This window comes from Uloborus diversus, chromosome 4 (genome assembly GCF_026930045.1).
Source record: "Uloborus diversus isolate 005 chromosome 4, Udiv.v.3.1, whole genome shotgun sequence".
Classification (NCBI taxonomy): Eukaryota; Metazoa; Arthropoda; class Arachnida; order Araneae; family Uloboridae; genus Uloborus; species Uloborus diversus.
The window spans coordinates 82,742,500-82,754,999 of record NC_072734.1 but is presented as its reverse complement, the minus strand read 5'-3'; the positions used below and the strand labels follow the sequence as shown (position 1 = coordinate 82,754,999).

The 12,500-nt window shown below is 31.3% G+C and overlaps 1 protein-coding gene across 3 annotated transcripts in view; it reads left to right on the top strand.

Moving 5' to 3' along the window:
• The window catches only part of LOC129219709 (GRAM domain-containing protein 2B-like), a 138,235-nt gene extending 128,112 nt beyond the window's left edge, over positions 1 to 10,123 (top strand). For 2 of the 3 annotated variants that reach the window (XM_054853995.1, XM_054853996.1), the window contains exons 9-12: positions 246 to 287; positions 1,056 to 1,160; positions 6,009 to 6,093; positions 8,542 to 10,122. In XM_054853995.1, coding sequence (XP_054709970.1) covers positions 246 to 287; positions 1,056 to 1,160; positions 6,009 to 6,093; positions 8,542 to 8,604 — 295 coding nt within the window. In that variant the 3' untranslated portion in view covers positions 8,605 to 10,122. Of the gene's footprint in view, positions 1 to 245; positions 288 to 1,055; positions 1,161 to 6,008; positions 6,094 to 8,541 lie in introns of all 3 variants that reach the window. The other variant, XM_054853994.1, reaches the window with a different exon arrangement.
• The last annotated feature ends 2,377 nt before the right edge of the window (positions 10,124 to 12,500 follow it).

Here is a 12,500-nt window from a genome sequence, read left to right as displayed (position 1 = left end):
AAGTGTTATTTGCGTAACAAATTTTAACACTACTTTTTTAGACGAGAGTTGAAGTTAAATATAGATTTTTTGTTGAAATTTAGTGTACAAAAACATTAAACTGTAATTAAGACGTTGTGCTTCATATGTTTAAAATATATTTATGATTTTTAAACACAGAAACAATGTTATCTCATTAATTGAATTTTGCACCTTTTAGATTCATAAAATATTTTAGTCCTAAATATTTTACTTTCTCTTTTCAGGCTTTCACGTATATCACTAATATTTATGTTTTCCACGTTTCTGTAAGTAATTTCATATTTGTACCTATTTTAATATAATAAAATTGATTTTTTTTTTCAGAAATCAGTCAAGCGTATAACTTTCTAACTTTTAGGAAAACATTTATACATCATATTAAATAATTCAATGGAAATTACAGAGCTTTTATAAAGAAAAAAAAACTAACTTTTTCTCATTTTCAGTTTAAAATATTGTAATCCTTTTCGAATTTTTTTTCATATAACGGTAAAAATGTTTTTTAAATGTTTGACGCTTAGCTGGTTTCTGAAATAAACGGATCTATCATCAATTTTCTTCTCACTATAATAATTAACCTTTCAATACATCGTAAGGTTTATTGAATCATATTATTTTTCATACTGCATTAATCATTGAAACATCACAAAACAGACGGTTGTGGGCTGCTTTTTATTTTGATAAATCTGTATTAGTTGATTTCTCCAGTACTCACTAGCAATTTCATTATTGCTAAATTCAGTGGAAATAGAAGTAGTAATCAAGCATTATTTAAATATATAATAGTTAAGCATTATTTAAATATATAATAGGTTTTTCAAAAAAAAAAAATGTTACTACAATAACAATCATGACAATAACTCTTTGAGTTATAATTTGAAATTTCATTTGTCTTTTCATAATTAGCAATAACAATACTTTTTTAATTTAACAATATTTTAATTTGTGTGTAGTGCCTTTATTTTTCAACTCAGAAATGAAACATTTGCATAATTGTATAGACTAATTTATAATTATTAATTTTTTAATTGCAGTCTCGTCCTGTTATTTTTGTCTACTGCTGTACTTTTATATAGAATTCACTTGCTCCACCAAAAGCTTTTAGCCAAAGACGAAGTTTTCGTTAGCAACATTCCAAGGTGATGATATATCCTTTTTTTATCCTGTTATATGCATGTTTAAATTTTGTTGTGTGCAGTACAGAACCTTTTTTTCAACAAAGATTTGCCCTTTCAGTCACTTCAGAATGGAACTATAAAATAAACTAAAAGCAAAATATGCTTGATAAAGCTCTAAGAAATTAAAGTGCCAGATTTATCAGGGTTCGTACGTGTCATGGAAATCCTGGAAAGTCATGGAAAAAAAATTACAAAATTTCAGACCTGGAAAAGTTATGGAAAATTGAAATGTTCATTGAAAGTCATGGAAATTTATTTCAAGTCATGGAAAAATGTCCTGGACCAAGAGAAAGGAACAGTAGCTAAAGGAGCATTTGAAATCTTGAGTGATCTAACAGTATAGCATATAAAAGCTATTAAAAGTGGAAAATTGAACGTTCCAAAAATCAAATCTGAATTTTGAAATCCCTTTACATCCACTTCTGCAGCAGTTGTTTGCCATTTTTTGCGATGTGATTTTACTGCCTGGACATCACTTATTTTGAATTTTCTGTTATTTTCAATACTTATGTTTCATATTCTGTAGTAGCAAAATTTCACATTCTTAGTTTTGCCATGCCCACTCAAAAAAAAGCAATTCAATTGCATGCAAGTTCGATTCCATCACTCGTAAGGACTTTATTATTAAATTTATCAGAGTTTATCTTAATTTGTTGAATGTTTTGAAAATAAAGATCTTAAGTCAGGCGATAGAATACAGAAAAAGAGGAATTTTTAATGCTCTAAAACAGTAGTGCCCAACATACGGCACGCAAAACTAATCCATGCGACCCACTACTACGTTCAATGTCGGGAATTTCTGAACTTATTAATTTATATGCATTTGAAAATATGCGAATTTGTAAACAAAACAAATATACTTTTGTATCAGGAGATTGATTCATTACTGACTAATTTTTTTTCAAAAAAGACCTGGTTTAGAAACATAAAGAACTAAACTATGTGGCTTTACTTTAAAGAACCAAAATACTGTCAAGTTATGTGGATGATTAAAGGCACTGTTGACTCTAAAAAGTAACTTTTGAAGCAAATTTATTGAATCTTAGTGATTACTCATTCAACCTTTGTCCCATTCAATTTCATTCTGCCTGTTTTAAAAAAGAAATCAGACATTGCATCATCATATTCGTTTTACTGCATTTTTACTTTACGAAAATTTATATGATGAAGACAAATAAGAATAGTTTAGTTTTTTTAAGTGTGCACTTATATTTTTTCCATTACAAGTAAGTGCTTCAATGAGGCTGTGACATTCATATAGACGTTTTGCTAATGCTCATTTCCAAGTATTACCAAGTTTGAGATTAAATAGTGCTATTCTCTTCGTGTAAAGAGGTCATGAAAATTTTCATTGAAGTCATGAAAAAGTCTTGGAAAAGTCATGGAGTTTTTTCATTCAAATAGAGTATGAACCCTGATTTATTGATACTAATTTAGTTTAAAAGCAAACTAGTAAAAAAAAGGTGTAAATTAAAACATGGCTAAACCTTTCTTTTCAAAAGTGTTTCGAAACCAATTCATGATTGCAAAAGCATTTAAATCGAAAGTGACAAATAACGTGAAAATTGCATCAACAGATCATGAGAGCAGAAGCTTAAATTGTTATTTTTTAAAATAGAAAAAAAAAACTACAATTTCCTACTTCACCATAAAGAGCGTTAAAGCTGGCCCCTGAAAAAGCAGTTCATTAAGCTGACATCTTTAAATGAAACAAGTATTTAAAGCACTTATCATTTTCTAAAACAATTCAAAATTAGTTTCCCTTTCTTCTTAAGGTAGAAGCTCAGTCTAAATTATTTGAAGAAATCTGTGATGTTTTAAATGTTTGTTTTACTTGAAAATGTAAACATCAGGAAGTGTTTTTGGGTGTTAGATTTTGGGCACTTTACTGTGCAACGACTACATAACACACAAATTCAAAATAGCGATTTTTTTAAACAGCAAGTACTGTGTTTGCAGGTGTGTTTCTTTCCTTTTTTTAAAACTAGAACTGTGATCAAATTAAATATTAGTAAAGCAGGATGCTGAAAAGGCAATAAAACAATATTTTTAACTACATTTCATTTGTGTCTAATTGTGCTACAAAAGTTATCCATGAAGTAGGTAACTGATTTTGGAGCATAGCAAAGTGTTTTCTGTTTGGCATATAATTTCATTGAAAGATCACAAAATAATTTAGTGTTGTTCAGTTTACCTGAAAAAAAAAAAAAAAAACTATAAATTATGATGATATTTAATGATAGTATGAAGTTTAAAACCAGTATCATTCTTGCTTCGTATACAAAAATGCTGAAAAATAGTATTTTTGGTTTCAAAACAATTCCCTGATTTTTGAGCTTTTCACTTTGTCAGATTTACAAATCTTGGACAACGAAAATTTGCCAATTTTTATGTCCTACCAAATTTGGGGTCCTATACTGTATTATTTTGTAACAACTAAAACGTTTTTGAGGTAGCAGGAAAAGAAAACAGCACTTTATTTCAGTAACACAGAAATGTCAAAAAATACATATTATGTGTAGGGGAACACATTGGAGATAGTGACCACAACAGTATTAGGTTTGGGATTAAATTTGATATGCACAAAGTAGAGAATTTTAGGTTTGTGCCCAATTTCAGAAATACTGACTTTGTGGCACTTCGGCAGAGTTTGAAAGCAGTTTTTTCTTCTGGATTGGACAATAGCGATGTGAATCTTCAGTGGGCAGAGTTTAAGGAAAATCTAGCGAATACGGTTAGGGATCATGTTCCTTTTAGGAGAAAGGGTGTCAACACTAAAATTTGGCCAATGTGGTTCTCCAGGGAAACTAAAGACGCTCTAAATTACAAGCAAGCTGCTTTTCATAGGTTTAGAGAAACAGGTCACAGTGCAGATAGGCTCCAATATTGTAAGGCAAGGCGTAAATTTAAGTATTTGGTACGGATTCAGAAAAGAGAGTTGGAGCAAAGACTGGCAGATAACATAAACAGGAATCCCAAGAGGTTTTTTGCATACGCTAATTCGGGGAAAATTCGAAATAGCCATATTGGGCCACTGGTTGATGAGCATGGAATTTTAATTCAGGACAATAGTGATATTGCTAATGTTCTTAATAACTTTTTTTCGAGTGTTTTTAACGATAACTGTATCTCAACAGTTGACACCAACAAGACACAAGCTATAGTACAGCTTGAGGACTTTGTATTTTCCAGGGATGACGTTTTACTTCATTTGAAAAAAATTAAAGAGACTAAGGCTCCGGGGCCAGATAATATTTATCCGAAAATTTTAGTTGAATGTGCAGAGGAATTAGCAGATGTAATCGCAAACATTTTCAATGCTTCTTATAATTCGGGGACAGTGCCAGAGGACTGGAAGCTGGCTAACATTACACCGCTCTTAAAGAAAGGGTCTAAAGGGAGTGCGGGAAATTATAGACCTGTGAATCTAACTTCGGTGGTTTGCAAAATTTTTGAAACATTGATGAAAATTAAGATAGTAAATTTTCTAGAGACTAATAATCTATTGACTAGCTTTCAGTACGGTTTCAGGAAAGGTAAATCTTGTGCAACTAATTTATTACATTTCTATGACAAAGTTACCATGGCTTTGGACAATAAGAAGCCTGTAGATGTTGTTTACATTGATTTTCAAAAAGCTTTCGATAAGGTACCGCATGTTGCTCTACTTAGCAAATTAGCTGATATAGGAATAGGAGGGAAAACTTTCATTTGGGTAAAAAATTGGCTGACTGGAAGGAAACAAAGAGTAGTTGTAAGGGGAAATTATTCTAATTGGGGTAAGGTCTTAAGCGGGGTTCCTCAAGGATCAGTGTTAGGGCCTGTTTTGTTCATTGTCTTTATGAACGATATTCACAAAAATATTTCTGGGAACATGAATTGTTTTGCTGATGATGTCAAAGTTATGGGGACTGTAGAAAATGAAGAACAAGCAAATCAGCTGCAAGAGGATCTAGATCATATTACAGAGTGAGCTGATAAATGGGGTATGGCTGTTAATGTTGGGAAATGTCAAGTGCTACATTTAGGGCATGGAAATAAGTGTACAAGTTATTATTTGTAAGGTTCAGTCATTAGTCACGCAGACAAAGTTACTGATCTGGGGGTCCTAATAAGTCAGGATTTAAAGTTTAGCCAACAGTGCAGCATTGCTAGCAATAAAGCCAATAAGATGCTTGGGTTTATCAATAGATCTATTTCAAATAAATCTAAAGAAGTTCTTCTGCTCTTATATAGAAGTTTGGTAAGACCCCATTTGGAGTATGCTGTTCAGTTTTGGTCTCCTTATCTTAAGAAAGACATTAATGTATTGGAAAGGGTTCAAAGGCGGACTACAAGGCTAATAAGTGGACTTTCCCACTTAGATTATGATTCCAGGCTTAGAAGGCTAAAAATGTACAGTCTTGAGCAAAGAAGAGACCGAGGGGACATGATTCAGCTGTTTAAATTTATTAAAACAAAAGATGTTACGGGGCTAAAGTTTAGCACTGAAAACAGGACAAGTGGTCATTGTTTTAAGCTATTTAAATCTCAGGCTAACATGGATATTAGGAAAAATTATTTCAGCAGGGTAGTGGAACCTTGGAACAGCTTACCGGAAGAGGTGGTAATGAGCAAAGGAGTAGACAGTTTTAAGAGGGCCATTGATCTTCACTGGGGATTGTAAATTGACTAGGACCAGTCTAACTGGGCCCAGAGCCTGTTGCTGGTCGTCACTTTTGTATTTGTATTTGTATATTATGAACTTATAAATGCGATACAAGAACATATACACGTGAACTAATATTTATTTTAATAATATCCTTCAAGACTAGGTGAATTTTCTGACATAGTGCCATCAGAATTTTCCATAGTAGTCTCTAATTTAGAAGAAAGGATTAGAAGTTTAGCAGAGGTAAGTGTTTGTAAAAAAAAATGTTTTATTTATTTATTTTTTAAATTGTCAAATTTTTAAAACACTAGGCAAAGTAGTCAAGACACATTTTTACTCCACCAATAAATCCTTACATTCTCATATTATAACAACATCTGATAATTAGTTTTACCAAAATTTACATGAATTTCGCCTTTTGAACCGATTTATCAATCTTTCGCAAATAAGATATTTTGTGGATTTTTTTTTTAAACAATGAGATTTATATACAGTCAAACTCTATTAGAGCCAACCCAATGAGAACTTTGAAATAAAGGAGTATTGGAGTTACTAGAAAAAAATTGCTTCTCCACTTGAATGAAGCAATTGCCTGTGATATTTTGATAGTTGACACTTTAACCCCAGCTCCGGTGGATTAACCCGAAACTTCAGTATATAGTGCAATTGTTGACCACTTTTTCGTTTCTTCATTCTCATAAAATGAGTCTTACCAGTAAAGCAGTTAAGAGATTGGATCCAGTTCAGCCTTGTCAAAATAACACATTTCCCTGCATGTCAAACCTTACCAAAAAATATTTTAAAATTCTCTTGATATGGCATGATTTTCACTGTTGGTGACGTCAGGAGGGTTACTCGATCAGTGAATTTGCTATTATATATGTGAGGATAAAAAAAGGGTAAGAATAACTGCAATACTTTTCAGTTGTGCACTTGTCTAAATCCTCAATTGTTGGGAAAGAACATGTAAGCTACAAGTACCAGATTTTCAGTTCTCACACAATCAAAATTCAAACTAGTCGTGTCCCGACTTACGCGAGGGATGCCTTCTAAGACCCCCCTCGCGAAAGTCGAAATTTCGTGTTGAGAAAAAGGGTTTGTATACAAATTTTTTATAAACATATACATTTATTTTGGACATTTGTAAACATCCCTGAAAATATTTTAACCCATTTCTTAACTTCATATTACCGTTTTTGCATGAAGAACTGAATTTTTAGGCTGTGATACTCAACATAAAATATGTTTACGATCCAAAAAACCAATGAGTGAGAGGCATAAAATGAAAAAGTACCATGCCCATAGTATGCAGCAATAATAAAGTGCAGCAGCACTATATTAGTACTGTACATTAGATACAGTAGCTATATTGGACACACTTTTTAGTTATTGAAGCATCTTGAAAATCTTTACCCTTTTTTTACTTGTCAGAAACTTTTTCTTTTTCCTTCCATTTTCAAACTGTAGACAAAGAGTGTGCTTTTATGAAATTATATTTACTTAACTTCATAATTATAATAAAGAGATGATGCAGAGTGGTTATTTGTTTACACCAACAAAGAGATGTTTAGATTAGTACGATGAGTGAAACTTAGACTTTCAGTGATGCTAAAAAGAAAGTTCATTCATGATACTAATATTTAGTAGTCAATAACGAAGGCGATACTTAAGCCCAGTGATTCCCTTCAGAAAATGTTCTTTTTTCAGGCAAGAAACTCACATTACTTTTAAAATTCGTTTCTCCTGAAAAATTCGCGTTACAGCCATTTTACGTAAGTCGACCCACGTTGTAGCGAGAGTCGACTACAGTACAACCTCGATACAGTACAAATCTGTCAGGACGGGAAAAACATTCGAGATATCAAGTTTTTCAGTTATCAAGGTTTTAAAAAAACTACACTAGAAACTCTCATAATTACACACACATACTCTATATGCATTTATATATGTACAATGAGACCACTTTGAATTACGATCAATAAAGTAGTCTTCAATATCTTACTAGATTTGAAATTTTATAATTGTCGAAAGTTCACAGGAAGAGATTTTGAAATAAACAACAATTTCAACTTGGTTTTAAACCTAAAAATATAAAAATTCTTATCTTCAACTAGTAGCTCCCCACATTCAAAAAGTTTTCAGCAGCTATTTTGTAGGAGTTAAAAAAGCAGAATGATGAAAATGAGGAACGCATTTTCCGTTTTCACTTGAAAACTGACTGGCGAAAAATCAAACCTCTTTCCTCAAAGTGGACAACATGTTCAAGAGAAATGCACAAAGATTCGAGAGGGGGGGGGGGGGAGATTACTCTGGGGAAAACGCAGCACCCTTTTCATACCAACACTCCCCTATTATCTTGCTTCAATCCCCTAATAACAAAATTTCCAAGAAGAAAGATGAAAACTGGTCCCCGGGACTGGTTTTACTACAAAAATTACCGAAGAAAAACAATTGAAACTTGCTTCTGTGCAAAAGTTTCGACATATCAAGGGTTTCGAAAAATAAATTTCGAGATAACTATGGAAAATACATAGGGGGTTTTATAGAAAATGCAGGGGAAAAATGTTTTTTCGAGACATCAAGGGTTTCGAGATAAGGAGGTTCAAGATATCAAGGTTCGACTGTATTTACTTCAGTGTATCGTTCAAAACAAAAAGTAGCAATCTGATGGTTCTTTTTTTTCTTTTTCAGGTAAGAATAACACTAGAGAAGTTGTTAGCAATGGCAAGCAAATTCCAAGTGCCTAATAGATAAAGGTGTAACATCAAAGGTTTGAATTATGTGTCCAAAGAACTTTTAAGAGCAAGTTTCAAGATCGTGTGAAATTTGAAGAGGTGCCTAAGGACTCCATTTTTATAACTTACGGCTAAAAAGTATCAAGTTCTTGCTCAAAAATGTATATAGACTGTCAACTTCCGGTGCACAAGTGCCATCAATTTCAAAGGAAATTTAGGGCATGCAGCAATGATATACCACAAATAAGCAGGACTTAGAGTGGAAATATTTGTTGGGTGTTATTTTAATTTGTATGCTTTAAAAACCAAGCTTCACTCGTGAGCATATATGTGATGACAATGTTTTATGCATTATAAATATCAACACAGATAAAGCATTGAAAAGAAAACATTTTTAGTTTTTTGGTAAATAATTTTAAAATCTATCAAGTATTTTTAGTGCAATATCATTTAAATGTTTTGTTTCATTCAAATGTACAAGCTTGAAAATTTATATTTATTAAATCTACAGTTAAAATGAATTATTACTATACCAGAAACATTAATTAGGTGAATGAGAACAAAATGAAGAGTATGAGATTTTAGAAAATGTTATCATTGTGATAAACTGGAAAATTGATAACAGCTCTAAGAAATAAATTACAAGATAAATATCAAGAGAATGAGCACATTTAGATTTGATTATAGTTAATATCTTAGCATTGTAAGGCTAGCAGATATTTAATTTCAAACAGCAAAAAAAAAAAGTGCACTTAGTGAAAATCTCAAGCTTGCTTTTATCTTAACTGTGTTATTAAAGTTTATATATTTATTTAAAATATTGAAATTATAAATAAAGTCCCTTTAACCATGAACACTAGTAGATGTCAGTTTGCATGCATGGGCTTTTTTGAATGTCTACAACTTACATTACACATTTTTGTTGTACACAATACCGCAAACATAAAAGCATGAAGAACATTTCAGTTTAGAAACAACTTCAAGTTGATATAAGAAAAACAAACCTTTGCTTTTTCTTTTTCTTCTAAATTGCTCTCTCTATATATATATATATATTTTCATGCATTTTTAATGTTTTAACATACACATAAGGGGAGGAGGAGGAATAAAACCTTAAAAAACCCATTGTGGCAATTAAAACAAATACTGCATTAGAGGGGTTGTACATTTCTTTCTTTTTACTTGCACATATGAATTTACAAGGGGGAAAACCTTTTTTCTTTTTGGAATGATTAAATTTTCTCTACAACTCATATTTGATAATTAATTAGTTTTAAATTATTCTTTGAATACATAACTTCACGTTTTTTTGCACTGAAAAGGGTGTTCCTTGTAACCCCTCTCCAACACATTTGCATTTTTTTTAAAACCGTTGCTGTACATTTCTGTTATATTTAACTCTTCTCCCCATGTTTTAGTAAAAACTACGTAAATGCATTTGATAAATGCCGGGAGAAGTATTGTTATTACAGAATCCAGTAAAATGATTTTGCCACTTGATGCAGTCAAGTTAGTCATAAATCCACAAAATGCGATTCTAACATCAAACTAGCTCTCATGCTTAGATTTCAAATATAGATACAAAAAAAAAAATGCTTTAGAAGGAACTACTTTTATTGAGGGAAACCATATTTTTCTTTCTGTAATCTTTCAATATCGATTGCTAAATATTAACTTTACAAATTTTGGAATTATTTGCAGTTATGTTATTTACTATATTGCTGAGTTACTTCCAACCACTTGATAAAGTATTATTATTTTGCAAAATACAATAACCCTTTATTTAAATGTTGGGACAGTGAAGTGTCTTTTCATTTATTATTATACTGCATTTTGAATACTTACAAAAACCCAGCAGGACTTTTAAAGTTAGTTCAATGCAATTAGTTATTCAATTGTTGGACAGTAGTAAAATTGAACACACAGAACTTGGCCTTCCCCTACATTTGATATCCAAAAAAGAAAACAGTTGAGAAAGACTTAAATTTTGCTGTATAACTCCTATTACATTTGTTATATTTGCCTTATTAATATTAGCAACAATTGGATATGAAATGAAAACTTACTTTCTAAATTTCAACAAAATTTAGATTAAATCAAGTATTCAATGTATATCTAGGTGAAACTGTGATTCAGAGATTCCTAAATTTATAAACTTCAATAGTTATTCATGCAAATATTTGAAATTCCTAACTTTCCTTGGAGTATATTATTAACAGCAGTAGAATGTGTTTCTCAATGAAATGCTCACTTTCTGCTATTTAGAACCTGCTTAAGCTCTGTTTCAGGTGTTTTTTTCTTTTAAAACATAATCCTTATATAAATCATGCATGTTCTCAATCGAACATTAACCTTCTTAAATCCTTTCTATTCTATTTATGTAACGCCTATTTTCTTACATTCCTTTTGCAATTATTTATTTTTCAGACTATGGAATAAATCATTTTCAGAAGCCTGAAATGATTCTTTCTTTTTCATCAGTTTTACAGCCGATTTTGGACATTCTGTTAAAAAGCTCTGAAACTAACATTGATACTATTGATATTCGAAATCAGTATTTGCAACCTTAATTGAAACGAGGAAGCTTTTAAGGAGAAATGTCAATAAGGTTATGTTAAGAGCCTTCAGCATTTTAATATAACACATATCATAACAATTTATGAAGTTGTGACATGAAGAGGTGATAGAAGAACTGGAAGCGAAAACAGTAAATTCTAAAATATGTAAGATATGTGAGAACACAAATCTTTACTGTTTGCAGATTTTTGCTGATATAAAGTGAAGTGTACTGTTTATGCTACTAGTTCATCGGCCATCTCTCTGTGACACAACAATACCACATAAGTAGGCTCTGGCAAAATCCAAGATCCGGGTTCACAGGCGACTAAAAAAAAAAACCTTGGTGACTAGTTCTTTTAAAACAAAAATCGCTCAGAAACGCTGAATTTTCCAATAATTTCTGAGGAATAATTTGTCTGCCACCTAAAATTTTTTCCTAACTCTTAAGATTCTACAATTTTTGTTAGTTTCAGCACAGTAATACTTAACTGCCTCTAAATTAACATGTCCTTTAGAACTGCTACAGCTGTTCAATCTGGGAGAGGAAAAATATTTTGATGTTATGCTAAGGTAAATATAATGTATTCGAACACTATTTCCTTTGATAGGATAGTTAAATCAGCATAATTATTTTTAAACAATAAAACCTAACAAAAATCAGAATATAGCGGAAATATATGCAGCTTAAGTGTTGATCCAAGTGCCTCGTTTTTATGAAAAAGCGAAAAAGGATAAAACCATATTATTATAATTATATCCAGCTTATAGTTCAATAATAGATAGTTCAATATAAAATGCACCCCCCCCCCTCTCTCCAAACAATTCATAAATTATTACTATTTATATTTGCACAAGTCCTCAGAGCAGATATTAACTTGTAATAGAAGTGTGGTTACCCTTGAGTCCTCTAAAGTTTCCATACATATGTAAACCACCATTGCCTGAAAGTTGTCAAATAAATTATAGAAATAAAATTGAAAAAGAAATACAGAACATGAGTTCCTGTAAGCTCACGTGCAAGCTATGTAATGCCTCAGTAATTATAGAACTCATAGTACATATTTTCTTATAGAATATTAACTTTCTTGAGACATATTTCTAATTGACTTCAAAGTCAAGAGTTTTAGATTCAGTTTTTTAAAATTTTGGGGAAAACAAATCTTGTCAAACAATTTTGTTAGCAGACCAGCAACAAAAGTATATTCATAAAATGCAAGTCATAGCTAAGACCATCTCTAGTCATACCTACAAAGGCATGAGAGTAAATTTTTAAAGTTTCCCTTGAATGCATTTTGCCAAGTAGAAAATGCATTAAAAGGATTGGAAAGAAAAACTAAATACTATTGGATCTCTAAT